This window comes from Drosophila gunungcola, assembly GCF_025200985.1.
Source record: "Drosophila gunungcola strain Sukarami chromosome 2R unlocalized genomic scaffold, Dgunungcola_SK_2 000004F, whole genome shotgun sequence".
In the NCBI taxonomy this organism is placed as follows: Eukaryota; Metazoa; Arthropoda; class Insecta; order Diptera; family Drosophilidae; genus Drosophila; species Drosophila gunungcola.
In genome coordinates, this window is record NW_026453167.1 from 3,566,198 (window position 1) to 3,592,949 (window position 26,752).

Below are 26,752 nucleotides of genomic sequence, written 5' to 3' on the forward strand. Positions count from 1 at the left end.
TAATCCTTGTTAACAATTTGTAAATATTTGTAAATAATTGTATATAGTCTAGGTTCATATCCCATATGTACCATATATACCCCATCCTCTAAGTGCACCCGACTACCTCTCTCTCTCTGACTCTCTCTCTCTCTCTCTCTCTCTCTCTCTCCCTCTCTCACACATTATCTCACTCTCTCTTTTTGGCCAAATTAAATGAATTTGTTAACGCGTGCTGGTTACTTTTTATGCCACCTTTTTGGCTTTTGCTTTCACGCATCAAATTGGCTTCATGTCGTCAAAAACCGATCGATTGGCCGAGGAGGAAACTCAAAAGAACTCCCCCCACAAGAGCCAGGCAAAAATCGCAAATGAGAAAAAAAAACTTCCTAATTGGCAATTAAAAAGTGTTAGAGGCACAGAGATCCAAGGCCAAGAAAAATGAAAGTCATTAAAAGTTTTTGCCTGCCAAAAATAGCCTACTGAATCGTGAGAATTGGGGGTCGATCCATAAACCGAATTTTGTAGTCCTTAAAAGGACTTTCCTCTTCACTCGTCCCTCCAAATATAATTAGTGCAAAGTGCTTTTATTCGCCTAGATACATTTTAAATGAGCAACGAAGGCAGGTCAGGGCACACTTCTTGTACATAAGTATGTATATAAAAACACCTAAACACTCTCAATATGCGCAAATGTTCATCATCTGTTCGGGGGCATAAATTAATGATGTGTCGGGGGAAGCTTTAAGTGTGCATGCCGAGCCGATTGTAAATTGTAATTGTAATTATTTTAATTGCACCTTCAAAGGTCACATTTGTGTTTTGCAAAACAACAAAGCAACAGAGCAACAAAACAACAAAACAGACCGCACAAAAGTAGTCCCATTGGCCACAAAAGTGTTAAGGCAAGAGCAAACAAAAGTGCGAACGGTTATTATTTGGGTTTGACGTCAAAGGCCTAAAACGCCAATTACAAAGCACACACAAACACAAACACAGTACGTGCTTGGCCAACACATACTAACGGGCAGGCTAACACAAACACGCACAAACACACACATACACAATTGGCACACTACAATTTTAATACAGCATACTTTCGGAGGTCTCATGCTACAAATGACAACAAAAGCGAAGCGTTGGGCTTATCTGCCCCTCTCTTTCTGCGAGACTATCGCCCTCTCTTTCTGCAACAGCCTCACCTTCTCTTTCTCCTCTCCCGCCGGGTGACTTTTACTGTCTGTTTTCGCTGTGACCTCGCCCACCTGACCCCTTGAGTCGCCTTTGGCACACTGGTCGCAGATCTTTTGAAACCGAACCGTAGTATCTGGGCAAAACCACCCCCTTCGCCACCTTTTGCTCGTTAACCGCAATACTTTTTTTGTATTTTTTGTCGTATTTTTGCGGCCGCAGCAACAAATTTTTATGTGTTTACCTTTTATTTTTGCTCTTTGTTTTGGCTCACGTAGCCGGACGTGTGAGGGGATTCCCGGGCAAGGACGAGGCGAAAAGCTTGACCCCTGGACGCACCTTCAACTTCAGCACCTCCTCCTTTCTCCTCTCTCCTTTCTCCGCCTAAGCCTAAACCAACTGATATTTTAGGCCAAATGACATGGGCCAATGGGCCAGAGTACTTTGGCATTGTTAAATTTTATGGAAAATCTTGGGCAGGCGGAGGAGACTGCTTCAAGAGATTGCTTCTGCTTGAATCCTGGCTGGCTGCCTGGTAATTCGAACCGCAATAAAAATGACTGCCCCCCCGTTTATGGGCTTAATTATGGGGTTTTGGCGTAATTGAAATGCGAGCTGGCTGCCACTTAACTTGTCAGAGGGGAAATCAAATTGAATTTGAGCCACATAGCCACATCACTCATCATCAATCTCAATAAACGGATCTTGCCTATTTATAGACCCCACATCTATGCATAAAATTTCGTCTTAAACTTAAGCAAAAAAAATCCATTTTTATATGGCTTTCTGAAAATTTGCATTTAAATTGCATTGCCAGTGCTTGCATCAAAATCAAAAGACGCTGAAAGCAGCGGTAAAATTAACTTGCCTTTGTTGCAGCCAGCCTTTTATTTTAATTTCAACAATGACTAAACTTAGTTACACACTAACACACACACACAGCCGCACTGCCGCAACGGCACGCACACACGAACGTATTTATATTGTTTATAATTGGCGGTGTGTTAAAAATAAAACAAAGTCGCGTTATTTTTGTATGTGTCGACGTCGACCGACAAAAAAAAAGAGCCAGCAAAAGGCAGCGATTTGTATGTAAATCGCGCTTAACCAGCGACAATGCCTACCATACAAAAAAAGCACTGCACTGAGGGAAAAATGGAAAATGATTAGTTCAGAAATGTGTAAAATAAAACGAGATAATCCTAAGTCCCAATTGATTATTTAGTTACTTAAATGCAGAGTGAAATTACAAACTTTTAAAGTTCCTACACTTTGCAATTGAGACCTAAGTATTTTTAAACTATTTACAATGCTTTTGTATTATATATTGTTTACTCTTTTTAAATGCATTCATTTCAAAATTCTTTCGTTGGCGGAAATTCGATAATATCAAAACTATTTGCATTTTTGTCCCCAACTTTTCCTCTTTTGTCTCAGTGCAGTCACATACACACCCAATCGCCTGACTGCTGCCGGAATTCTCACATACATTAGGGTCTTAAAGGGGAAGGTAATCGCGTGCTTTGTGCAGATTAAAATGCGACAAAGCAACACGACAAAAAATATTTTAAATAAAAGCGCAGCCAGCGAGAGAAGGGGGCTGAAAATAAAAGGCAAAAGGCTCGTCGCACACAGAAAAGTCGAAAAGCGTCAAACGCGCGGATTTGTATAATGCATACGCACACACTAACAAGGAGAAAAGGAGGGAGATATCAAGAGTGAAAGAGAGCGGGCTATCAGGAGTGAAAAAGAGGGGCGAACACCAATTAAGTCACGGCAAAATGCGCGACGGAAATGTGGAAGAAACAAAGCTGGGGCCCGTTTTTGGCCTTTTTTCTGTCTACGTCATGTGGCATTCACTTCGCGGTGACGTTAAGTACATGCATACAGTCCGCGACGAAGCTTTTAAGTGTAGAATTATTTTTCTAAGTCAGAAATATATATTTAAAATCGTAGTCCATATTTTCTGCAGATTTGTAAACACTTTTTAGTTTTGTATCATCCCTTAAATTGTATTATAAAATTTCAAAGTCAAATTAAAAAATGTTTTACTTTTTTCCTTAATTTGCTTTTAACTGTACTACATATACAGTTTAACAACAAATATAAAGTTTAAGTTGGTAAGAAGGTCAGACCTTTGTTCCATGTTTAACATTGGTAATGAGATAAAATTGTACTGGGTGCTTTAATTACTAGAAATTTTAATATCAAAAAACTATAATAACTAAAAGCTTCAGTAATTAAAATAAATTCAATAAAATAAATCTAAGACTTTTGATTGTCATTTATATATTTTGATTTAATTGTCCGAAACACATTATTTTAAGCAATCAACGACCACTGAACACTGCTATAATGTCCTATGCCTATGAACCGTACTGTGGAGCAACAAATTTTGTTGCGGTTGACATCCGCGAAGGCTTGAAGCTCCGCTCGCAACAATGAGAAGGATAAAAGGCCACCTCGCCCCCATTCGCGTCCTCGTCATTTCCGCTTAGCCTGACGCCTTGAATAAATGGGTGAGCTTTGCTGGCATTTTCTTGTTTTTTCTTTATATATGTTGTTTTTTTTTTTCGGTGGTGGAAAGGTTTTTCAATTTTCTCCGGCTTTGCGGCACCTGTTGAGCGAAGGTTGCGGCTTAACCAATTAATATCTAATTAAACCGAAGCCGAAGCCGAAACCGAAGCTATGTGGCACAAATACTTGTAAGTCCAAGAGTGACGTCGATTTAGAGAGAGAAGCATTGAAATCAGCTTTAAACTTGATAGTCCACAATCGCTGGAGGTGTAAAACCAAGGATAAGAAGGATGTAGCACCAAAGAAGCAATCGACTAAGCCAGATAAATTGAAGGTGCACTTGCTGAATCACTTATTCAGGCACTAAGGGAAAACCAGTTGAGACTCAATGGAATTTCGTGCAATGTGTCGTGTTCTCTTTGGAATTTCCCTGGGAAAAGGAACAATTTACTAATTGCTAGCCCTGCACAGTCGACTGTGAAAACGTAGTTGGGCTCGGCCACTATCCACCCCCGAAATCGTTGTTTAACCCATAATTTCACACCCAGGCAATTGCTAATTGACAGCCCACTCGAACCCACAAGCCACAGCCAGCCCAACCACCCAAAACCACCCACTGTTTCTATTCCTCAAGGCCGTCTGCCTATGACGTCAGCCGCAATCCTCGCAAGATTTCCAGCTCGGTGTTTTGTGGACTTTGGAGTCCCTAAGAAAACGTTGGCCGCCATGGAAATTAACCAAAAAAAAAAAATAAAAACAGTATATTCTTTGTGGATTTTCCCGGTGGCAGCTGCAAATTAAATTCAGGACTCGGCGGGATCATGCAATTTCTGGAATGAAAAACACTTGTTCTCCGCCAGTGGCCTTGCTTCAAATCAATGTAATTACAGGCGAGAGAGTGTGGCTAGTGCCCCGGCCACGCCCCCTTTTGGAATGGGGCGTTTCTTTTTGGGGGGCGACCCGTCGTCGCATTTTATTTATAACCGTAATGGTTATAATTTCGGGCCTGCTGCGGTTGCTTTAATGATGATTATCCCCACCCGGCATTTGCGTCAGTGTATCGACGCCCCCCTAGCCCCTCCTTTAACCCCTAGTTGACCCAAGGGGGCCAAGTCCTTCAGGGTGGCGGCGGCAATCAATGCCGCTCAATAATTTAAATTGCCTTCTTGACTCCGGGCGCCCCCGTCTCTGGTTATTTATATGAAAGTCTAAATACATTCGTCGTTTATTTCCGGACTTAGTCTGACTTGCTTTCCTTACTACGGCACTTTGCCCTAATTTCCCGGGGCAAGCATTCCTGTTTTGCTACGTGTCCGGCGCATTTGGTAAGACTACTTTTCGCAATTGTTTTCCTGGCAATGCGAGACATAAAAATTTCATGTCGCTGCTGGTGCCCGTTTTCCTTCCATTTTCGCTTGCCAAGAACTAATACGGCAAAACAAGCCAGAGCCCGATTCCCGATGCCCGATGCCCGATGCCCTCCTCCTGCAGGTGCTCCAAACTGGACATAAACATGTGCAAATCAACATAACTCCCGAAGCCAGGGATCTCCATCTCCATCTCCGTCTCCGTTTCAGCCAAACTCCCAACTTCACGACTTCCCAACTCCCTGAATGCCTTTTGGCTGGCAGCTGGTGATGTGTTTGTTTGTTTACTTTGAAGTTTTTGCTTTGGCAATTTTTCGCAAATTGCAAACTGGGACAGGAATCTCGAATGGATGGGTATAGTGTAAGGAATAGGGACAGGGACAGGAATAGGGATTGGGCTTGGGAATAGGGATCCTGGCGGCCACATGGCTCGGACTCTGCGGTGCACTGACAACATGTTTTGAACATATCACTTTTCTATATGGAAAATTATTTATAACTTTTGACATTTTTAGTGCTGCTGTAAAATCGTTGAAAAACTAAGGGTGGGTAGTTGATGTTAATGGAAGGAAGGGAGACCCAGAGTCAAGATATCGCACTTTCCAGTGAGGAAAAACTTTAGCTTAAGCCAACACGTTTTGAGCGGCACACCTACCCAGCATTTTCCACCGCCTTGCGCACATTATTAATATTACGAGTAATTTTTTTTTGTTTTTGAAGATGCCCATGCCCAGTGCTGCCGGGCACGTAGTCCGCTTAGCTCCTGACTTTTCATTAGCACCAAAACAACGCCTTTGCCTTTGCCATTGCCTTTGCAGGCTGTCAAGAAAAAGGTGAGTGCGGGTGAGTGGGGAAAAGTTTCATTAAAATTGTTGTAGCTGCTGTGCTGTTGGGCTGGTCGAAAAGTTGCACTGTAATTTTCCACACAACGTTTGCTTGTTTTTTTTGTCCTGGCGTAAAGTTTCTGCGCAGCTTCCCCACGAGTGGCTAAAAATAGGCACTGAAATATGTGGAGGCTTCTCTTCTCTTTCCATAAAAGTCGGACGGAAAGTCGGACGAAGGCCGCTTAAACTTTTAAGGCAAGTTTATGCCTTGTTTGGGCGCTATGACAATAAAAACTTTTGCTTTTTTTTGCCCAGACACGCAACTTACCTGTGCGCTTAAAGCTTTTATTTATATTTACGGCGGACTGAGAGTTTTTATTGTGAAATATGCTCTACGGTAGGGGCGGAGGAGCTTCGTGGTAATGAAAAGTTTTGATTATGCTCCAATCCCCACAAAAAAAAAAAAAATAAGAAGCGAAATCCTCGGGTCTACTTAGTTACTTAATTTCCGCGCGACATCCCCTAGCACTTGGCCAGGTCGCAGCCTTGGGACAGGACTTCTTCACTCTCTATGGGGGGATGGAAAATAGGAAAAACAAAGGAAATGGGGGGCAAGGGTGCAGGTGCAGGTGCAGGTGCAGCCAAGACGTCGACTGTCAAATGACACAATGCCAGGGGAGTTCAGCCCCCGTTGACAGTTCCCAGACGGCAGCCACTTAAGTACCAAAGAGTGCGCACCTTTGGCAATATTAATAGCCGGGCCAGGGGAAAGGAAGCGGGCGGGGGGAGGGCAAGTGCAGCAGACAAGTGCAGGCTTCCACCTTCAAAAGGGGCCGGCCTAAACGACGGGGGCTGTCCTGACAACAGCAGTACAGCAGTAAAGCAGTAAAGCAGTAAAGCAGCACAGCAGCACGGAGATGAAGCTCAGCAACTGAGCAACTGAGCAACCCCAAGCTCAGTCAGGGCTTTTCATTAGCCTGCCTGGCAGCCTCATCCCCATACCCATACACATACCCTCCTGCCTCCTGACTTCCCCATTTAATTTCCTGGCCAAACTCAATTTGAACTCTGACCTTAGCTGGATTTAGACAGCCGCACGCCGCCGCCTGCCTTGGCATATTTTAGAAAACTGTCAAGCGTTGCAAATGGGTAAACAAGATGCTAACCGGCTGATATAGGGCAGCACCAGGCAGCCAGCGAGCCAGTGACGGGAACAGTGACTAAAATCAGTGACTGGAAACGGGAAACGGGCAACTGGACGGTTGTTTAATAATAAAAGAAAAAATTGTGGCCGTGAAATCCATGGGAACACTTCAACCAACACAAGAACACTTTAAATGCACAAAAGGGGTTTTTTCACTTTGAAAACAAATCAAATATTGTCCATAACGCAAACGAATTCCATACAAAATTGAAAGCACAGAAACAAGTCCAAGTGGAAGTTAACATATATTTAAAAGAACCGAAGCACCCTAGAAACTAATATCAATCAACAAAGTTGTGTACAATATGAAACGAAATGAAGTGGCCAGAAATGGCATTGCATAAGAAGCAAAAATGTAACAAATAAACTTAACTCAAATAAGTGCCTTGAAATATATATATATTTTTAAAACTTTTTGTACATTTTTTTGTCTTGCCAATATTCAGTCCAATTGAACATGGATTTTTTGTGAAATCCACCGCAGATTTTGTTTAATAAAATAAATTTCAAATGAATAAAGAATGTGAAACAATTTGAAACCATTAAGCAATTTAAAAGTGTCTGCTTTTAATTTGTATGACTGATAGCAACTAATCACATAAAGAAAAATAACTTAATTACCGTCGAATAAAGCTGTCATTGTCATTGTAATGAATCAATTTAATTGCTTTTGTTGCAGCTTATTAATCGAATAGTGTTTTTGTAAGCCTATTATGTGAAGTGTTATTAATAGCTTATAGCCTTCTAAGTTGATTATTTGAAGTGCCATTGGCACAATGTCGCACTTTGGAAATCACTGCAATGACTTGAAGATCCCAGACCAGTGAATGGTTGAGCCAACCCTAGCAGGATTCAAATGTCCCACGCCTCGTTGTGTTCTTAACGGAGACAGGCCTCCCAGACCATCTGACCTCTCCCCTTTGACCCCCCACTCCGCCCCTTCCCCAAGCATTGTCCATTCATGGACATCGTTGCGATCCAAATGGCTTTTGTTTTGCTGGCAGCCCTCGCATTGAGACCACTGTCACAGCCAGGCCAAGTCCCCATTCATGTGGCCAGAACCAGCTCAACCAGCTCAACCAGCAGTCCTGCAATCCAACAACCGCCCACTACCACTACCCCCCGCCAAAACCCATTCACATTGTCATTCTGCCGTGTTTGTTTATGGCTTACGCAGTGGCTCAAGTGTTTGGGTCTTGTGTTTGCGTTTTGTTTAGTTTTTGATTGGAAAACAATGCCAGGGCGCCCCAATGAGTGGGTGTCCTGTCCGCCGGACGGGTGATTTTCCAGAACGCCACCGACTTGGTTGGCGATGGCTCTACGGATGCCCAAACTCAATTTGGAATCGTTATCGAATTGGCCACGTCACTGACGCACCTAGAATAAATTATTTAGCTAGTGTCGCGCAAATTGAATTATGTAAGTCTAGGTCCATCGAGCATTGCACAGAAAGTGCGTATCGGCACTTTGCTGACCTCATTACCTCAAAGCACTTAGAGAAAAAGATCTGCTTAGTTTTATTTTTTAATTTCTTAAATAAAACCCTTTTAAAACAGAAAATGTACCAACAAGGATCTACATACTACTATCGAACAGAAGATTTGATAGATTTAAAATAGTTTTATACTGTAAGAAATAAGAAATAATAGTAGATTTTACAAATATTTAATGATTAAGTTAACCAACGAAAACAGAATAACATATTTATATCTGAATTTAACTTGATAATATAATTAAATATATATAAATAAAGGTATACAATACATACTATGTACTAACGAACAGAAAATTCTAAAGATTTAGATAAGTTTTATATTTTATTTTGGGATTATGTTAACCATCTAAAACAAAATAAGATAAATATCGGAATTTAATTTGATAAAAGAAATAAAAATATATTTTTTATACAAAAATTTTAAATACTTTTTCCCACTCTGCATAAAAAACTAACCACCTTCAGGCTGCTTGTCCTATTTCCTTCGCATATTTGTTGCCATATAGATAAAGTTAGATTGCTCTGAATGCTACAGTTGCTGGTTGGGATGTCGATGTATATAGAGATGGTATACAGACACATGGACCACAAATCCTTTGTAGGGTGGAGTCACCTTAAAAACCTTCCAAACGATTTCTTCTGCTGGTCTTTTGTCAACTCACCTGCTTAATGTAAAGCGACAAGGACAGACAATAAATTAAACATGAGGAATCTCTGGGCGTATTATTCTGGGGCTCGAAATAAATTCAATTTGACATGGTGTGCATCCATTAGCAAAGTTCGTGGCTATATTTGGTCTACGCACACGACCCGAATTGACAGCCCGAGGTCATTTGGTGGAGTCACCTACTGGCATATTAATGCAGAAACTTCCATTCGCAATTGAGGCAGTGGAGGCGAGCATTGAGATTGATACGGAGATGTGTGCAGGTTCTGCTTGCTCAGGTTTTCTCAGGCTTTCTCAGAACATTTCTGGGAACATATAAATCTTATTTAATTGGAAACCAGCTGTCAATTTCAACTAAAGCCCTATGCTGGCGGGGGAAATCAGGCGGTGACAGATCCAGCCTTTAACCGCAGACATTGCGTTCTGTATTAAGCTTTGAGCTGGATTTATTCGAGCCCAAAGATGTGGCCAGCCGTTTGCTTCGTTAGCGAATCATCCTTGCAGCATTTATTATGTCCACACTGTCAAAGGTCAATTTAATTTGGCATCCCCTTGGGCAACAACTGAAGCCCCATCTGGTATTCCTCTCCAGTTTTTCCGGCACTCAGCTTTTCCTATCTACCCGAATTTTTGTTGTGTTTTCTACTCCCCGGCAGGTGTGGCGCGATATTTGCTGTAGGTCTGCGGCGGGCAACAAGTGTTGGCCTGCCATTTCCCAGCTCCCGTTTTTCCCCTGCCCATTTTCGTCGTTTCCATTTCTAGCCAGCGTTTTCCGGCAACTGTTTGCTTTGCTTTTTGCCACCTACCTGGCTTTCGGATACTCAAACATAACGCACAAGCAAAAATATCGAACAAGTATGGTTAGAAATATGCAAAACGATTTCAGACATTTTAATAGAGTTTGGTTCATTTCCTTTAATTTTTAAAAATTAAAATAATGTCAATAATGAAACTTTAATAATGTTGAAGTTAGTTAAATCAAGCTCTTAATCAAATATTTTTAAACACATATATTTTTTAATAATAAATTGCAAGCAATAGAGTTCTATTAGACCCCAGTAATACTAAATTTAAAGAACATTCCATTTACGTTTTCTCAAAACTAAAATAAGACTTAGTTATAAGCAATAAACTAGAGTTATAATTTAAAAAAAACTTTTCAAGCTCTCTATAAAATATTTCAACCAATTTATATTTTATACAAATGAATTGTAAACAATTTCGATAGGAAACAAATAAGACTTAATTCTAAGAAATGTTTTTTCAGTGCCTATCCTGATGGGAAAGAATAATGTACCAGCACACATGTTGCGAAAGTAATGGCGGCAGAAGCCAATGATTGATTGAAAAGTGTTTGTAGGTTCTGGCCGGTGGGCGGATGGCTGGCGCTAAAATAACAATAATAATTTCTTCTTCTTGCGAATTAAAATAAACAAAGCCCCGCATAAATATTGCATTGTTTTGGACCGGAGCGGAACCCAAACCCAAGCCATTTCGCTTATTACACGACAATGACGATGATTATGCGAAAATTGGGGAGCGGCTAGATCGAAGCGATGGAAAAAGGTTTGGTTTTGTTTCTGGAAGAAAAGCGCCGGCTTTCTCCGGCTCTTTCTGAGTACTCTGCGAAGGAACTCAGGAGCTTTGGCCCCCCAGGGACACCTCCACACCATCCGGCGTATCTGTTTTTCTAGACCGTCGAGCTGCTGCTAAATTATGCATGCGGCTGTGTGAGAGTGCCAGCCTCATTATGCACGGCTGATGCGATGCGAGTTGCCGGCCCGGAAGCCTTTAAGTAGGCAGCGCTCCCGATCCCCTGGTCCCTCTAACCCCAATCCCCCCATCCCATCCCATCCCATCCCATCCCATCCCATCCCATCCCAACTTGGCCAAGAGCTCTCCGCTTTCTTTGCTACTTTTCCAGTGCTTTTTCCACTTTTTTAATTTCAGTTTTTAGTTCTGCCATGCATGCGACATGCTGAAGTGTTGCAGTCTTGCAGCCAGCACCTTAAAGTAGGCCCTGATGCTGATGCTGTCGGCTTAAATAAGCCATAATTTGCATTAGCATGACTATGCACTTGGCTACAGTGCCTGCTAGAAGTATAACCACACACACAATAGCCGCACACAACGACTGCTCCAGTTTTCACTGTTGGTCTATGGATTTTTATTGCGTTTGATTTCCATGACCTGTGACGCACATGGAGCAGCCACTGGCCCCAGTCCCTATGGGTGGAATGGAGTACCCATCCAGTCCCCATCCAGTCCCCATCGAAGACTGCCGGCATATGTCATTGCTGTGTGTGAACCCTCTTCAGCCAGCCCTCTGCCAGTATGCCAGTCTGCCAGCCAAATTTGTATCCTCGCAATTGTTATTGGGTCTTTTTTGGGCCCTCCACCCAATTGCCCTTACCATTCGACATTTTCAAGGACACGGGCGACTGCGTATCTGCGTAGTTCACAGTCACAGTCCTCGGAGGTCACACTCAACTCTTTTAGGTTCCCGGGGGGGTTTAAGGAGGAGTGCTGCTATGTGTCGGGATAGGGACTCACTCCAAAAGGCTGATACACAAGGGACAAGGTTCTTTAGAAATGAGTACTTGACCTAGTGACTATTTCAAAACTAATTTAAATTTTAATTTGAGCAAAAATATCTTTTGCAGTTTTAATATAACTTTCAAAAGGTGTCTAAGATTGTTTTTAAGTAAAATAAAAATGACAAGAATTATTAAAATTACAGAAAATACGGATATAAAGTCACACAGATTTGAGTGGCAACCTTAATTATATAGCTAACATTACTAACGTTTGCAAGTTTGGACTTTAAATTTATTTTAAATATACGTCCAATCGAAATTGAATCACCATTATTCACTTAATATATAATTTGTGCATATAATCCAATGTCTATTTACCTTTCAACTCTTTTTTTAATATTTTTTTTAATTTCAGCAAGTCCTATACTTTTGCCAATGATTAACTTATTTGCAATTCCTTTTTTCAGCCCATGATAAATTCAGTTTCAGGCTCAGTTTCATTTTCAGAAACCGTGGCTGACATGCGTCATTGGCGACTGGCGACGTGACGGTGCGACAATTAAAATGCTCAGGTTTTCAGTACCAATTATGCCAAGCGGATCTCTGTACAAATAAATAGTGTTTAATTAAATTGCAATTTGCGTGGACACACCAGATGAACTTTAGTCTTTATTAAAAATAAGATAAGCGTGTAAATTAGTTTTCAGGAAATTAAAAAATGCCTAAGGTTACATAATAATTATATTTGTCTTTTTCTATACATATATACCAGAATCCGTCTCAGTATAATCAATAAATAACCCATTGTTTATATGCAAAGCAGGCAAATAACAATACACACATTTGTCTCCTTCCAAAAATTCATCTAAGAATACGTCTAAGTATGGCCAATAAATAAAGCATTATTCATAGGCAAAGCAGGCCAATTACGTGAAGCTGCTAACACTTGGTTAATTTTACGCTCACTTGGAGCTGAAACAATGGCAAAGGACGCTGCCTGATGAGCCTTCGTCCTTAGCTCACGCTCTCTCTCTCTCTCTCTCTCTCTCTTTGTCTCCCTCTTTCTCTCTAAGTCTCTATCATATTCCGCAATTCATTCATAAATTCCGCGTCAGCTCACAACTCATTAGGCACGCGAAGGATACAGCCAGGATACCTACTATGGCACTACTTGCCGCACTTTCTTGCCTGCCGCCTCCTCCTGATTGCATTGCATCATCTTCTGTGGCTAAGGACTCGCAGGCTCTCTCTTCTTTTCGCCCCTCTGGGTAAATATATCATAAGCAAAAAGTCCTTGACGCTTCATTGACTAAAAAATTCTACCACAAACTCACACCAAAACACACACACACACTCATGCGATTACTCAGCCACATTTATTTGCCGAAGAGTTTTACTGGTTTTTCTATTTTTCTGCTTTTCTTTTCGCTCTTCATTACGGATGACTAAGAGCTGACTGGCCAAATAGGATATACTGTATACAGCATATACTATATGTATGCTTTGGCCCGGTCTCCAGTGTCTTATTATAGATTTTCGGCCAAAAATCTCCGCCTTGGTGTGGTTCATTATTGCCCCATAGTTGATATTTATGCAGTGCTCACAGCTATTTGGCCATGTTTATTCAGCAGCATGCCACAATCCTTTAGCCACTTTGGCCAGATTCATAGAGTACTATGGTGTATAGTATATGGTATATGGTGTGTGGTGTGTGGGTATAAGTGTGTCAATCTCTCGGAAACCAGACGACTGTTCTGTGACGTAAGAAGAAAGCAAAACTTTGGCTAGCTTTTGGCCTGCTGCTGCTGCTGCTGCTGCTGCTGTCGTCAAACTGGCTGAATGAGCCACCATCACGCACACTCTCACCCAGACAATTGGCCTGCTCAATGGCCACGTCCTTTGGCCCCATCTTTTCACACCCCTACAGTACATCCCTACTCGTTCTGTGCTTACGCTAATGTAAATATTTTCCCCCATCTTCGCTGTTGTCGTGTGCCACAATTAAATATGCAGTCCAGAGGGTCTAAAGTTTCCCCCCCTACCGACTGAGAAACTGACAAAGTGTCAAACTGACTGACTGACTAACTGCTGGATGCTGGCGATGATGTCATTGTTTATTGATTCATCTACTTTCAGCACGTTTCTGTTTATTTTTGGCCAGTGCATTAAGTCAAAAGGCTAATTTGCCGGGCCGAAATTCTGTGTCCACCTCATTAACAAATTCAGTGTGTGGGCGTGACCGTGGCGTTGTTGCTTCCAGTTCATTTGGCCGAAATGCAAATGGGTCCTTGCCTCCTAATTAGCCATGGGGCCAGTTTTTAGATTTTAGGGCCCAAAATGCAGGATCATTCAACTATAGGAACGGGCAAAGTGGTAGCGAGAATATTTCAGGCGCCTCCAGAAAATGTCAAAAGTGTATATAGTACAATACATCTTTTGTAGGTCAAAGGGCAAGCTGCGTACGCAACAAGATGTCCCCAAAATACAGCCCAAAAATAAACAGCCAAAAACAAAAACCAAAACCCAAAATCCTCAAGTTAAAGTGAGCACTTTGACGTAAAATGTCGATGGATTTGACGTACTACATTCTTACTGATACGTCCCTTCAAAGCCTCCTTTTTTAAAAGCCACAATTACCTTAATTAACTATGTGCTTAATTAGAGCTGATTTATCATGATAAGTTTTTGTTTTGGGGTTGACACAAAAGGTTTTATTTTAAAAATTTTGTTCGGAGTAAAAAAACTGTCATTAAATTAATTAAAATGCAAGGTCCAAGGCCAAACACAAGTGCCCGATACATTTAATAGGTTTTTTATGGGCTCTCATCATAATTGAGTTTGAGTTGAAATATCTTCCTATAATTAAATCCAAAAAAAAGGGGGGAATTTTATTTTAATAAAACGGAAAGTATGAAAGGTCCATGGAAAAATGTTTAATACAATTTCTTAGCAAACAGAGTAAAGAGGGTTACGGATCTCTAAGGCAACCAATCTGTCTGCGAAGTCTCAATTTGTCTGATCTGTCGCTGGTCGTCGAGTGGCCTGGAAACCGACCATTTGCATATCCATTCCCGCTTATTGAGCTGAGCTACACACACACACACACAACAACAACAGACGACGACTAAGTGGAACCCACAAGTTGCGGCAGACAACCTGTCGCTGTAGTGAAATTTTCCACCCGCTCGTCTGCAGCCACCCACGCTCATTCTCGTGACGCGGAAAATTGGAAAAGGTCGGGGGCTGTGCCACTGACAGACAGACGGACAGACTGATAGACGCATCTCCAATATCCATTTCCAACTAATTTGCGTAATATTTGACAGGAGCGAGGAGACGTCGATGAGGAAGGTCCACAAATCGATGATCTTTTCGCCGCCAAGTGGCCACTTGAGGACCGAGCGGTACTCAAATTACAAATTAAATCAACCGCCACGGTATGAAAATGTTGGTTTGGGTGTGAAGGAAAAACTAAAGGCGTGCGCATAAACTATACATCTACAAATACATTTACATATACATATACATACATAATCCCGCAGGAGCACACGCACAGGAAATGGCCGTGGGCGTGGTCATGGGAGCCAGGACTTGTCAAACGGAGGCGTCCTATCCTGTTCGTCCCGTTCGTCCTGTTCGTTCTGTCCGGTTTGGTAGCCTCAGACCCCCTGGGTGTTGTTACTAAATTAGCTGGAAACCGGACCAGCAGGATCGTAAATTGTGAACGCGTTTTAATGATGTCAAGTTGTAAACGCAGCCGCAGGTTTCCCGGGAAAATGTGTTTCGGGTTTATTGAAGTTCTGTTTTTTCGGGAGCATATTCCCATTTTTGTTTTTTTTTTTGTGGCACAGGAGCAAACTCTTTTGGTCGTCAGAGACCAGCAACCAAAAACGGAATTTATGGGTACTTGGAAAAAAAATTTTCCTAAAAGCATATGGTTTTAAATGCAAGAAAATCGATTTGCTTTTAAGATAGATTAAAGAAATAAGTCTTGTCCTGTTACTTTAAGCCTTTGTCAATTCTATATTTATATTCCATTTAAATGTAAGTTAACATGAAAAAGACAAAAATGGGCTATAGTTCTAATATTGTTATACTGCTTTTCGTTTATACAGAAAATGTAAAAAGTTTTTTATATATAGTTAAAGGAAACACCAAAAAACTACTGTAACTTCCATTTTATGATGTAAATTTGTTAGGGATTTTTAAAAAGTGTAAGTGTTTAAACACCACAGAACATGAACGCACTATCCCGGGCTACCGTGTTTTGTTTTTTGTTGTTTGACACATGTGTGGGTTCTCACGGCGATGTCTTTTTATCCTTATAATCGTTTTCCAGTGTAAACACTTAGGGACAATTGTAATTTTACCAACTACCAGCGAAAGTGTGAAGTGAGGAGCGACGGGTGGCAAAGCGTTGACGTTTTCACAGCTGACACTTGATGACGTTATGCGGAAATAAACAAACACACATACGGACGCAGAAATGTGGGAAAAGCGGAGCTGCTGGCAAGGAAAAATTCGAAATAAGAAAACCAGAGAGTGAGAGGGAAAGCAACGACAGCCATAACAATGAGGAAAATTGTGCAAACATGCGCATAAAATGAAAACTCATTGATTGTCTCATATTGAATTTTCGGTACATCTCTCAATCTGCAAAAACCTTGCCAAATCAGTTGTTCAATGATGGCAAAATACAAAGAGCAATGAAGGAAAAGTGGAAAACCCGGTAAGGTACAGATAATGAACTAGTTCAATTTAATTTAATTGGCTAATCTGCCTCAAGGAAACTTACCCACTTTTGTTTTACTTGTGGCTTAGCCCATTGCCGCACTAAAAAATTTAATTGATTTAATTTAATTTAATTTAAGTTATCAAGACAAGAAAACTAAGAACTTTTGTAAGGTCACGGAAACAAAGAAGTTTGAACTAAATTATATAAGTTTCTTATGTATTTCTTTCTACAAAAGACAATGCTTAATTTGCTAAGTTTGGGACAAAAAGAAACTTGACCAAAGTGTCAGCAAAATCAATGATTCTGATAAAGAAAGAACTAACAACTAACTAGATACGTTAATTGAACTAATACTTGCAGTTCAATTAATTAACTTCAATTTGGTTTCAATTATAAAAGTGTAGAGCTGATGTAGATTTGTAGATTAAAGCAAATTGAACAGAATATTTAATTGCCAGCAGAGTAAACTGAATTGTGGATAATTCTAGCGAAAGATTTTGAAACTCAAAACTTGGCATAGAAGTGGCCAGCAACCATCCCCTTTTCTGTGCTGGCCAGCAATGAAATCGCATTTAGCTCACGGCCATAACAATGTCGCCATTAAACTTGAAAGTGTTAATTAAAAATTAAAATTGATTGCCCGACAGGACGAGACTAAAGCAGTCGTCTTCCTCCCAATCCGATCCTGCCCGTTTTCCGAACTTTCTCTAAGCGCATTCCGTATTCATGGCGACCATCAAAACTTGTTGTAAAGTAATTTAGCCAGCCAAGTGATTAACAACGGCCCGAAATGGAGGAAAGCCAAGGACGAACTTCCATACAGCCTCACTCCATCCGCTGTTTCCTTCCTACGACTAATTTGCTAAATGCAATGGCCAAAAATAACGGGCTGAAAAGTTGGCCAAACTACCGAAAATAGCTGCAAAAACTTTTCCGTGTTTGGCCATTGTTGACAAATGATTTAGTGACAATCTATTAAACGCTGGCTGATAGATGATTGATGACTTAGTCGTACACCGTCCACCGCACCACCCACTGGACGGCTAAAAGGATTAAATTGCCAGCCAAACTGCACCACCTTGGATCATGAAATATGCAGGAGTTGGCCAAGAAAAACTAGAGTATACACGCTAGTACACCAAGGTGTACCTACAAATACGCGTTTATAACTGCCGCAAAGAAATAAGGACGGAAATAGAGCGATTATAGCTTGTCCTTCGGGACCTGGCCGACTTACTTTTCGGTTTTCGACCCCAAACAAAAGACACAAAGAGAAATATAGCAGGAGGTCAAGCGAGGTGTTTCCACTCGACTCGATCCGATTCACTTCGAATTGAATAAATTTAACACGACATGAAACGCACAGATATTGGAGAGATATTGACCGACTTTCTTTAACCCTCTAGCACGCATTTGTAAATTCACCATTGCCTATTATTACCAAACGTTATTATACAAAGGGTTTTAAAGGGTTTTTTTGCCAACTTTCTAAGCTATCAATTAAATTTGAATACACTCAGTATCAGAACTTAGTCGGAGCGTATAAATGTTCTTTGAAAATTATGCAATATAATTGTTCACTCTATTTTGCAGGTAAAAGTTCTTACCTTAAAACAATTACCTATAAATATCAGGCTCTGTTTTTAGCTTCTAAATAGCAAACTTTGTGGTAATATTTCTAAATGTTATTATGAACCCTAGCCCATAAAAATGTTTTATAAATAGCTTGCACTATTTTTAGATTCTAAGATTCTGTAAACTGTTTTATAATTTAAAAGTCCCTCAAACCCCAACATTCGGTGATTAATTTTAAATTTTAATTCAATGAAAGGCAAAAAGTTCTGGGCTTAGGTAGTAAGGGCTTTAAGTGCGGAATTGATTGGATCGAATTAATGCCAGACAGTCGGCTAAAGGTCGTAGGTTCGAGCCAGCGACGTTTGATTGGTTCCATCGATTGCCAACTGCCCCATGGCAACCCTGTAGTGTGGCCACCACACCCACAGTTTGAATATATATTTATAGATATAACTAAAAACTCACCAATTTGTGGCACATCGTACTGCCGTTGACCGCGGGCGGTGCGCAGCATCAGCTGGCTGGCTATACTATGGGATACAGGTGGCTGCGGCAAGTAGCCGCCTCCCACGGATCCCGCTGATCCCGATCCGGATCTCTTGTGGCCCGGATCCTTTTTGTCTTGCGACTGCTGTTCCGTCTGCTGTTTGGCTAGTCCATCGCCTGTTGTCTGCTTATTTGCGCCAGTGGCGGATGCACTAGCTCCCAGCTCGGTATTGGCCTTCTCGGGGTCCTTCGAGCCGGATCGACTGGAGGTCTTTAGATGCTTGCTGGCCGAGGGCTCCAATAGCTTGCCATTTCGCTGCGGCTTAAAGTGCTGCGCAAAGATCTGGCGCTGCAGCTGCTTCTCCGCCTCGGGATTATGGGCGATTCCTAGGCCATTGTTTCGTTTCCGGGCCCACTTTTGCTGCACCCTTATGTTGTAGTTTCCCGGATTGTGGCCTTTGCCCGTGTGCATGCCCTTGGAGGGGGCATCTCGCTGCTCCTGCTCCTGCTCGAAAAGCTGTTGCAGGGAATCGGGTGCGGCCAGCTCCAGCTGCTCCAGCGTGCGGTAGGGATTCTCCGGCAGCGGCTCCTCCTCCAGCCCGTGATATTGGTAGGCATCCAGATCCCTGAGCAGCTCGTCCTCGCTGCCCATGTGCGGCTCCTGCTCCTGCTCCTGATCCAGTTCCGAGAAGTCATCGAAGTCGCCGAAGGAGTGCAGTGGCTCGTAGAACGCCTCGGCCTGATCCTCCCGCTCCGCTGGCTGCACCACCCGGCCGTAGTACTTGACGGGCCTGTTCTCCAACTCCCGCAGCTGCTCGTAGTCCTGCTCCAGGCTGATCGGAGTGGGCGGCTGCTTCTGGACATTGCCGAAGATGTAGCCGCGGGCGGCCTGCTGCAGCAGGGCGGGGTAGTCGCCCACGTCCAGCTCCTCGCTGGGCTGCATCTGTATCCGGCCGGCGATGAAGGGGTGACCACGTCCATGGCCATTGCCCGCCGGCTGCTCCGCCGTCTGCTTGGCTCGGGCCAGCAGCATCAGCCTTTCCCGCTCCAACTGGGCCATGTCGGCGATCTCCTTGTTCAGCCGCACGGTGGTGGCATCAAAGGCGGCCGCCGCCGCTGACCTGGAATGGCCATGCGAGGAGCCACCGCCCGGCGGAGATCCACCGGGATGCTGTTGGTGCTGCTGCTGCTGCGACGGAGCCGTCTGCCAGGCGGAGGAGGAGGAGGAGGCTCCTCCGACGGAGGGGCCCAACGCCTGGCTGGGCACCGCCTGGATGGCCTTGCCCTCGCCCAGGGACTTGTCCCCGTTGCCACTCAGGTGGAGGGCATAGAGGCCGCCCTGGATGAGCAGGACGCAGAAGAGCGTCTGGGCCAGCGAGCAGAACATTTTCCGTTTGTTCGTCTGTCGCAGTTTCTCGATTAGACGGCTTATTTTGGCGGTTCTTTGGGGTGATGGCGGGGTGTTGACCAAAGGGGAAATTACAGTGGGGGCGGGTTTCCAGGGGGGGGGGGAGATAGAATGGCAGGTGGTCTTGAGGGGGGTTGTCCTCAAAATTGTTTCTTCGTCACTAAGTTTAGACCGCTCTTTTCGCACTCAGCTTTTGTGGGTCTTCAGGCCCCACTCTGCTGACCAACACTGTGCCGGCCTAAGCCTGGCATTGCACAACACTGGACTCAACACCGGAGTTTTCCGATCCGAGTTTTCCGGTTTCTCCGTGTGTGTGTGTGAGTGTGTTGGTTTTTTCCCTCTGGTCTTCTACTTCGTTGTTTTTCTCGCCTTTCGTCGCCCTTTGTTGCCCTGCTGCCAAGTTTTGTTTTACGTTAAGCTGTGAAGTTCCTGCTGCCTTAGACAAAATCAATAATCAATTGTCTACGCTGGCCGGGGAGTTTGGGTTTCGGGGCTCGAGAGTTTGGAGTTGGTATAGGTATATGTGGGTATGTGGCCGCTTGAACCTGCTTGGCCTCTGACGACCCGCCCTCGCTAGTTCTGAGGGCTATACCTGCTAACAACTAGTTGCTGTCTTCCGTCGGCACTATTCCAATTTTGATTTGATTTTTCCGTACTTTTCTACACTGGACTGTTTTTTTCGATTCTGTAATTTCTCGTAGGCTTAACAGTTCTTATTCCGCGGCACTTTGGTTTTTCCCTTTTTCTTGTTTTGAGCTGCTCACTTTTTAGTAACGCGTTTTTAACACTTTTTGTTTAAAATGCAAAGAAAATGGATGTTGTATAATTTGTATATTTTTATAAGTAGTTGTAACAATAATTTGTTTTGCTTTTGTTTTTTTTTCGTTTTGTTATTTATATTTGTTTAAGGAACTTTTAGCACTTTTCCGTGTTTAGCGCTCTCAGCTTGCGGCACTTAGTTTTCGTTTTGGTTTTTCATATAAACTACGTTTTTTTTTTGTATATTAATTAAAATTCACAGTGTTAGCCATCAATTGAGGGAGAACAATTAACTGGAACTGATTTCTTTGCTTTTTTGGGGGTGTTGTGGTTGGATAACTTTTGCACACGAGTCACTGCACTTGGATGAGGATATATATCTTCAACATATTGTTTTGACTTGGTGACTTGGTTATTAAATTTGGTATTTGTTTTTAATTATAATTTTTGAAGTGAAAACTTTCCCTTGTTGTTTTTTTTTTATTTTGGGGGGCAAGTGTGTAGTGGTGTGTGAGTGGTGAGTGGTGTTTTGTGGACTAGCTTGGCTTCTAGTGTTCCTGTGTCTTGTTTTTTGGTTCGACTGGCTCCAAGAGTGTTCCGCACGTTTGAACCGACGAGCAAGGACTCGTCGTGTCGTCTCAGCAGGATTTGACTGTTTGTCTGCCTTTTGCTTGGCCGCCTGACGCGGGTCCCTCTGCCGACGTCGCTGTCGCTGCCGCAGTCGACGTCGCTGCCGCCGCTCAAGGCGTTTCGTATTTCCACTTTATGGCACTCGTACACCCACTCCCTTTGCGCCCCTCCTCGAATTTCACTCCTCTGGCTGCTGGGTCCTCTTGGCTCTCGGCTCTCTCTCTCTCTCTTTCTCCTTTCTCCGCTTTCTCCTGCTCCTACTACTGCTTCTTCCTGGGCTTCAGCTTCAGCTTCAGCCACAGCTCCAGCTCCAGCTTCTTGTTGTTGTGCACTCGGCCAGCGGGAAAAAGTCGAGCTCGAAACGACTGTTCGCTCTATACTGAGCCATATAACCGCTCAACCACTTGTTTTCAACCAGCCGCATGTGTAGAGTTTTTCCCGAAGTCCCAAAGAAAATGAGAGCGAGAGAGAGAGAGAGAGAGAGAGAGAGCGCCTGCTCCTGCGCACTTTCCATCAGTAGCCGGCATCGTCGGACTCCCGTTTTTCCCATTTCCCAGCTCCCATATGATTTGCGGTCGCCACTATGCGTGGGCCGTCGGGATCCTTCGTTCCAAGCGCCATTTCCCCACTTCGAATCGCATTGGGTAATCCCATTTGGCCGTCATCAGCTGTGGCTCCGCTAATCCCAAATAGCCTCCAATTCAATCACTCAGTGCACTTTTCACAGGTAAAACCCGGAATCGGTGATTTTCTTGCCTGCATAATGCATAATAGTGGGAAAATTCAGTGAAGCCGCAAATTGGGTTAGTCCCGAGATAAGGATAAATAGTGATAGTGAGTTGGCAGACAGTTTGCGGGAATTTCACTAGAGTCATTCGTTTTAGCCAACTGAGCCACTTCTAGATAGTTGTACGCTTCACATTTGCCAAAATATACCTTCTTCAAATTGTTATATTCTAATAAATATTTAAAATATATGGAGTTTCATTTATTTTTCGTTAGGGTATTGTAGCAGCTTCAGCATACACAATTTCTGATATCCATTTTCTGACGAAAAATGATTAAAATGATTCAACAAAATAAAAATGTTCCAATTCGGACCGCTTCAGCCAGATATTTGAACTTTTTGCCAAATATATACATAGATGTATATATTTGCAGCCACCCTTTAATTAATCATAGTTATTTGCTAATATTATAAAAAATAAAATTTTCTGAAATTAGTTATGACTCAATTTTTTTTTATTTGGAATTCAAATTTTGCTCTTTTACATTTTGTGGTTTAATTATGAAGTGTTTTTTGAACATATATGTTCACCTTCTAACTCTTAAATAATGATTAAATTTGATTGTCCAATTATGTTAAAAAAATAAAAAAAAATTATCTGTTGTCAAATCTATGCTGATCTCAAGGACTTGTTTGTCGGTGAAGTTTTAAAAACCAATTATGTTCAGCATACTTTTTAACATCCAAGTGGGCAGTGTATATGTGAGTATTATAATGATTAACAAAGCACTTAGATCACTTTCAGATAAAATCCCATTTAATCTTCTTAAGTTCTGCTGATCGCTTTTTTTCAATAAACTTTTAATTCGCTTCCCCTACATTTCGGAGTTCGAAAAACGATGAAGCCCACACATTGGCGACAAAAGCCAAGCCAGAAACCAAAACACAACTCATGCAGCAGCACCGAATTTAGAATGTGAATAAAAGTGAGCACATGGATTGCAAGCCATTAAGGCCGCCGACCCGAGCACTACCCAAGTCGGGAATGGAGGGGAAGTGGGGAAGGAGGGGGTAGAAGGGGAAGGAGCAGGTCCTGTCGATTCGGGTGAAAGCCAACATGAATGAAGGAGAATGTCCTGAGAAGAGAGTCGACATCGACATCGACATCGTCATCGTTTCTTGCAGCCTGCTTTGTCGCTTTTCGTTTTTTTTTTCGACTTTTGCCGTTGTTTTTGCTGTTGCACACACGCCCCATGCAGGAATCAACAGCTGGGGGCGGGGGGCGTGACTGGCGGACCGAGGACCAAGACGAGTCCTGTTTTGTCGTCACAATGTCTGTGGCTTTTACGTTTTACGAGCGAGCTATAATATATTCGCCGCACTAAAGCGAGGTGAATTAAATTGAATTGGGAGCTCGGTACATGTGAATGGAATTTTGCCCACCGTGTGGAGAGTTTTGAATGGACGAGAAGGTGAGTATACGCGAAAAAATTTCCATGACTAAGGTGATTGTAAGCTTACAAGTCATTCACTAAATGATAAACCAATATTAAATCTGGGGTTATGTCAGAAAACATAAATAAAGGCTAGCATTAAAACGATCAGAACTAACTTGTCCCCACATATTAATTATGAGTTTAAGGAAATACTAGTTAATTATTTGCTTTAATAGGACTTTTTTAGTATGATTAAATATATGTTTCATCAGGCAAAAGAGTTAACTTTCCATAAATTACATAATTAAGTATTTTCCGTGAATGTATAAATTATTTTAACTGTTTATATCAAATGTTTATATAAAACAAAGTGCTTAGTAGTTGGCAAAAATATTTGAAGACTGTTGTATAACCAGCACAAAAATGGTTGGGATTTCCAAGCTCGGAGAAGGTCTCCACGCGAAAAGCCGGCTTGGGCACTCAATTTGTTGCACGGCCCGAAAGTCTCCACTCCCGTTGGAAAACTCTACGGCAAAACGGTAAACAGCTGTGCCTGGCCAGGACCTTTGCCCCTTCCTCCTTCGCCTACCACTCGGTCCTACCACAAGCCAAATGCACTTGCTGGGCCCAGAGCGGATTGGGGGTGGCCAGGCAGGAATTTGGACGCCCGGGGGAACGCGAAACAGATGATTCTGCCTGGCGAGGGCGCAGGCGCAGACTCAAGAGACGACTACGTCAACAACAAAAATCGAAGCCACGGATTTTCATTCAGGAGATAGCCCCCCAGCCCCAGAATGTTGGGGAAACCAGAGCGCGAGCCCTCGAGCAGGGATATGGAAATGGGAAATGGTAATGGGAATGGGGGAGGGGGTGGGCATATGGAGAAAATCACCGCCTGGCTGGCGTCGTTTTTCAACGATGTCGCCGCCCGAGGAGCCAAGGAATCGGGGAATCGGGCAACTATATGGCCGAGGTATCGGCGAAATCAAAGGGGGCGGGACGAGGACGATGGGTGCGCCGCACGACGGTGACGCCTACGCAGCTTTGTGACGTAAGCAGGCTCGCAGGACCTCCGAGAACCGAGGACCGAAAAACCCGAAGCACGAATCTCGAAAAGCGAGTGCAGGCTGGCCCCATTGTCTTGGCCGGTGGACTCCTTGGACCAGCGATTCATTGGCGAATCCACAGTTGGGCTCGTCACAGGCCCTCCTCGTCGTTGTATCCTTTTTGTTCTTTTGGTCCTTTGCACCTTTGCACTTTGAACTGGGCATATCGTAAGGGCTTTGTCGTATGGGCCCGGCTTAGATGATATATCGGATCTATGCAAATATGTACAACCAAAGGTTATATCGGAATTTTACCCTTTTTATTTGCAGTATACTTTATGAGTATAATATCATGAATTCTACATAAGTATATTTTATTGATTGGAATTATTTATAGGACTTTTAATAATGGTTGAACTGGAACATTTAGTAATTAAATATTTGCCTTGTTGCTACATATTATTAATCTTTGTTTTTATTAGTGCATTTACCGAAAAAAAAACACATTTTACATATAGTACATAATTTAATGACTCTTTTCAATATTTGCATTTACCGAACATTTTACGAATAAATTGCTTACATAATCATTAATTTTACAGCTTAGAGCCTTAGTAAGCAAGTATTGATAAGATGAGGGAAAAATTGACTTAAAACTCATAATTAAAACGGTTATTACATATATTGGTGTTTTAATTGCTCTTTAAAGTGTTAGTGATTTTATCATAAATTGTAATAGCTTTCAGGCAATGATTTAATTGCAAATGAAAGGTAACATAAAAAGTCATAGTTTCTTAATTGTTTATCAATTTTAAATATTTTGTATTACCTTGAAAATGGTATATTTAAGGTAATACAAAATTGCAATTTTCTAACCTTTGCACTTCACATAATCAACATCCGACGGACTTAGATTGAATTCAATTAGAGACTTTTCCTCCCACTCCACGTCTCCTGCCCCTTGCCGTGATTTATGGTGTGCTTTTAATTGCCCGCAGAGGGCAAAGTTCAATTACAACTCGCATAAGTATGCTGCACTTTGGTCGGCAACAGGACCCTAATCGGTTGACTGATGGTAGATGGTCGATGGTCGATGGTAGATGATGGGAGATCAACTGAGCTGTTTATGCTCAAGCCGCCACTTGCGGATGACAGCTGTGGGCTCTGGCCTCCGACATCCAATCCTTGGCCCCTGCCGTTCACCTCCCATTTGTACTGGGTTCCCGGCTGTGTTGTTGACATTGAATTCCGTGGGATATGGCCAAAATGCTATAAATAGACAACCAGCCGAGTTGAATTGAGTTTCCTTCGACGCTCGGCGCTCGGTGCTTTTCCTTTTTGCGCCGCCTGTCTTTCAGACTTCGTCCGCAGCCAAACAGGAAATTGCATGGATTCTACGAGGCGCTGCCAAGACGCCATCAAAGCCGTTGATTAAAAATTGAACAGCAGAAGCGACGACGACGCAATAGAAGCAAATAAATAAATATGAACATGGAGATGGATGTGGATGTGGATGTGGAGTGGCCTCCTGGCCAAAAGGAAAATCTCGTTGCCAACGAATGGCCGCACAGACAAAATCAGACTTCAAGGGTCACTTCCGCTTCAAATGGCAAATCGGGTTTATGCCTGCCCACTGCTCATCCTGATACACCCCCCTTCTACCATAACTCTCTCGATCCCGATTCTCGAATAAAACATGTCTCCCGGCTACGAAGAATTTTCCTAAATTAGTTTCCGGACAAAAATGCTTGTCGCTCGGCGATTTTTCAAGCCGCTTGTTTTGCGCCGCTCAACTGGAAACATTGACATTTTAGGGTTCTAAGGAAGAGCCTTTCCCAAAAAATCACTAGAACGAGCATTAAAAACTTAATCTCCAAGTGCCGAAAAGGATGATTTTTAAGCATATCTATTGCATATCAAAGGCTCATGTTCCAAGAACTCAGTTGAAGCATAAAGCTGCTGCTATGCTTGATAAGTCGCACTAAGCTGTAGGAAAATTTGGAATCGGACTATATTATATGCATAAAATGCATGTCTTAATAATAATATAAAAAAATAAATAAATAAGATTTATATAAGATTTGAAAATATATAAATAATATTTAAAGCATCGCAAATATTTCGATTACGTATTTCATTCTACAAATATTTTTGTATTTTATATTTTAC

At 42.5% G+C, this 26,752-nt stretch overlaps 1 protein-coding gene across 2 annotated transcripts in view; it reads right to left on the minus strand.

The window, feature by feature from the left end:
• The window catches only part of LOC128253811 (uncharacterized), a 34,094-nt gene extending 12,355 nt beyond the window's left edge, over positions 1-21,739 (minus strand). For both annotated transcript variants that reach the window (XM_052982492.1, XM_052982491.1), the window contains exon 1: positions 18,557-21,739. In XM_052982492.1, the coding sequence (XP_052838452.1) occupies positions 18,557-19,964 (1,408 nt within the window). In that variant the 5' untranslated portion in view covers positions 19,965-21,739. The remainder of the gene's footprint in view (positions 1-18,556) is intronic.
• Positions 21,740-26,752: the final 5,013 nt, after the last annotated feature.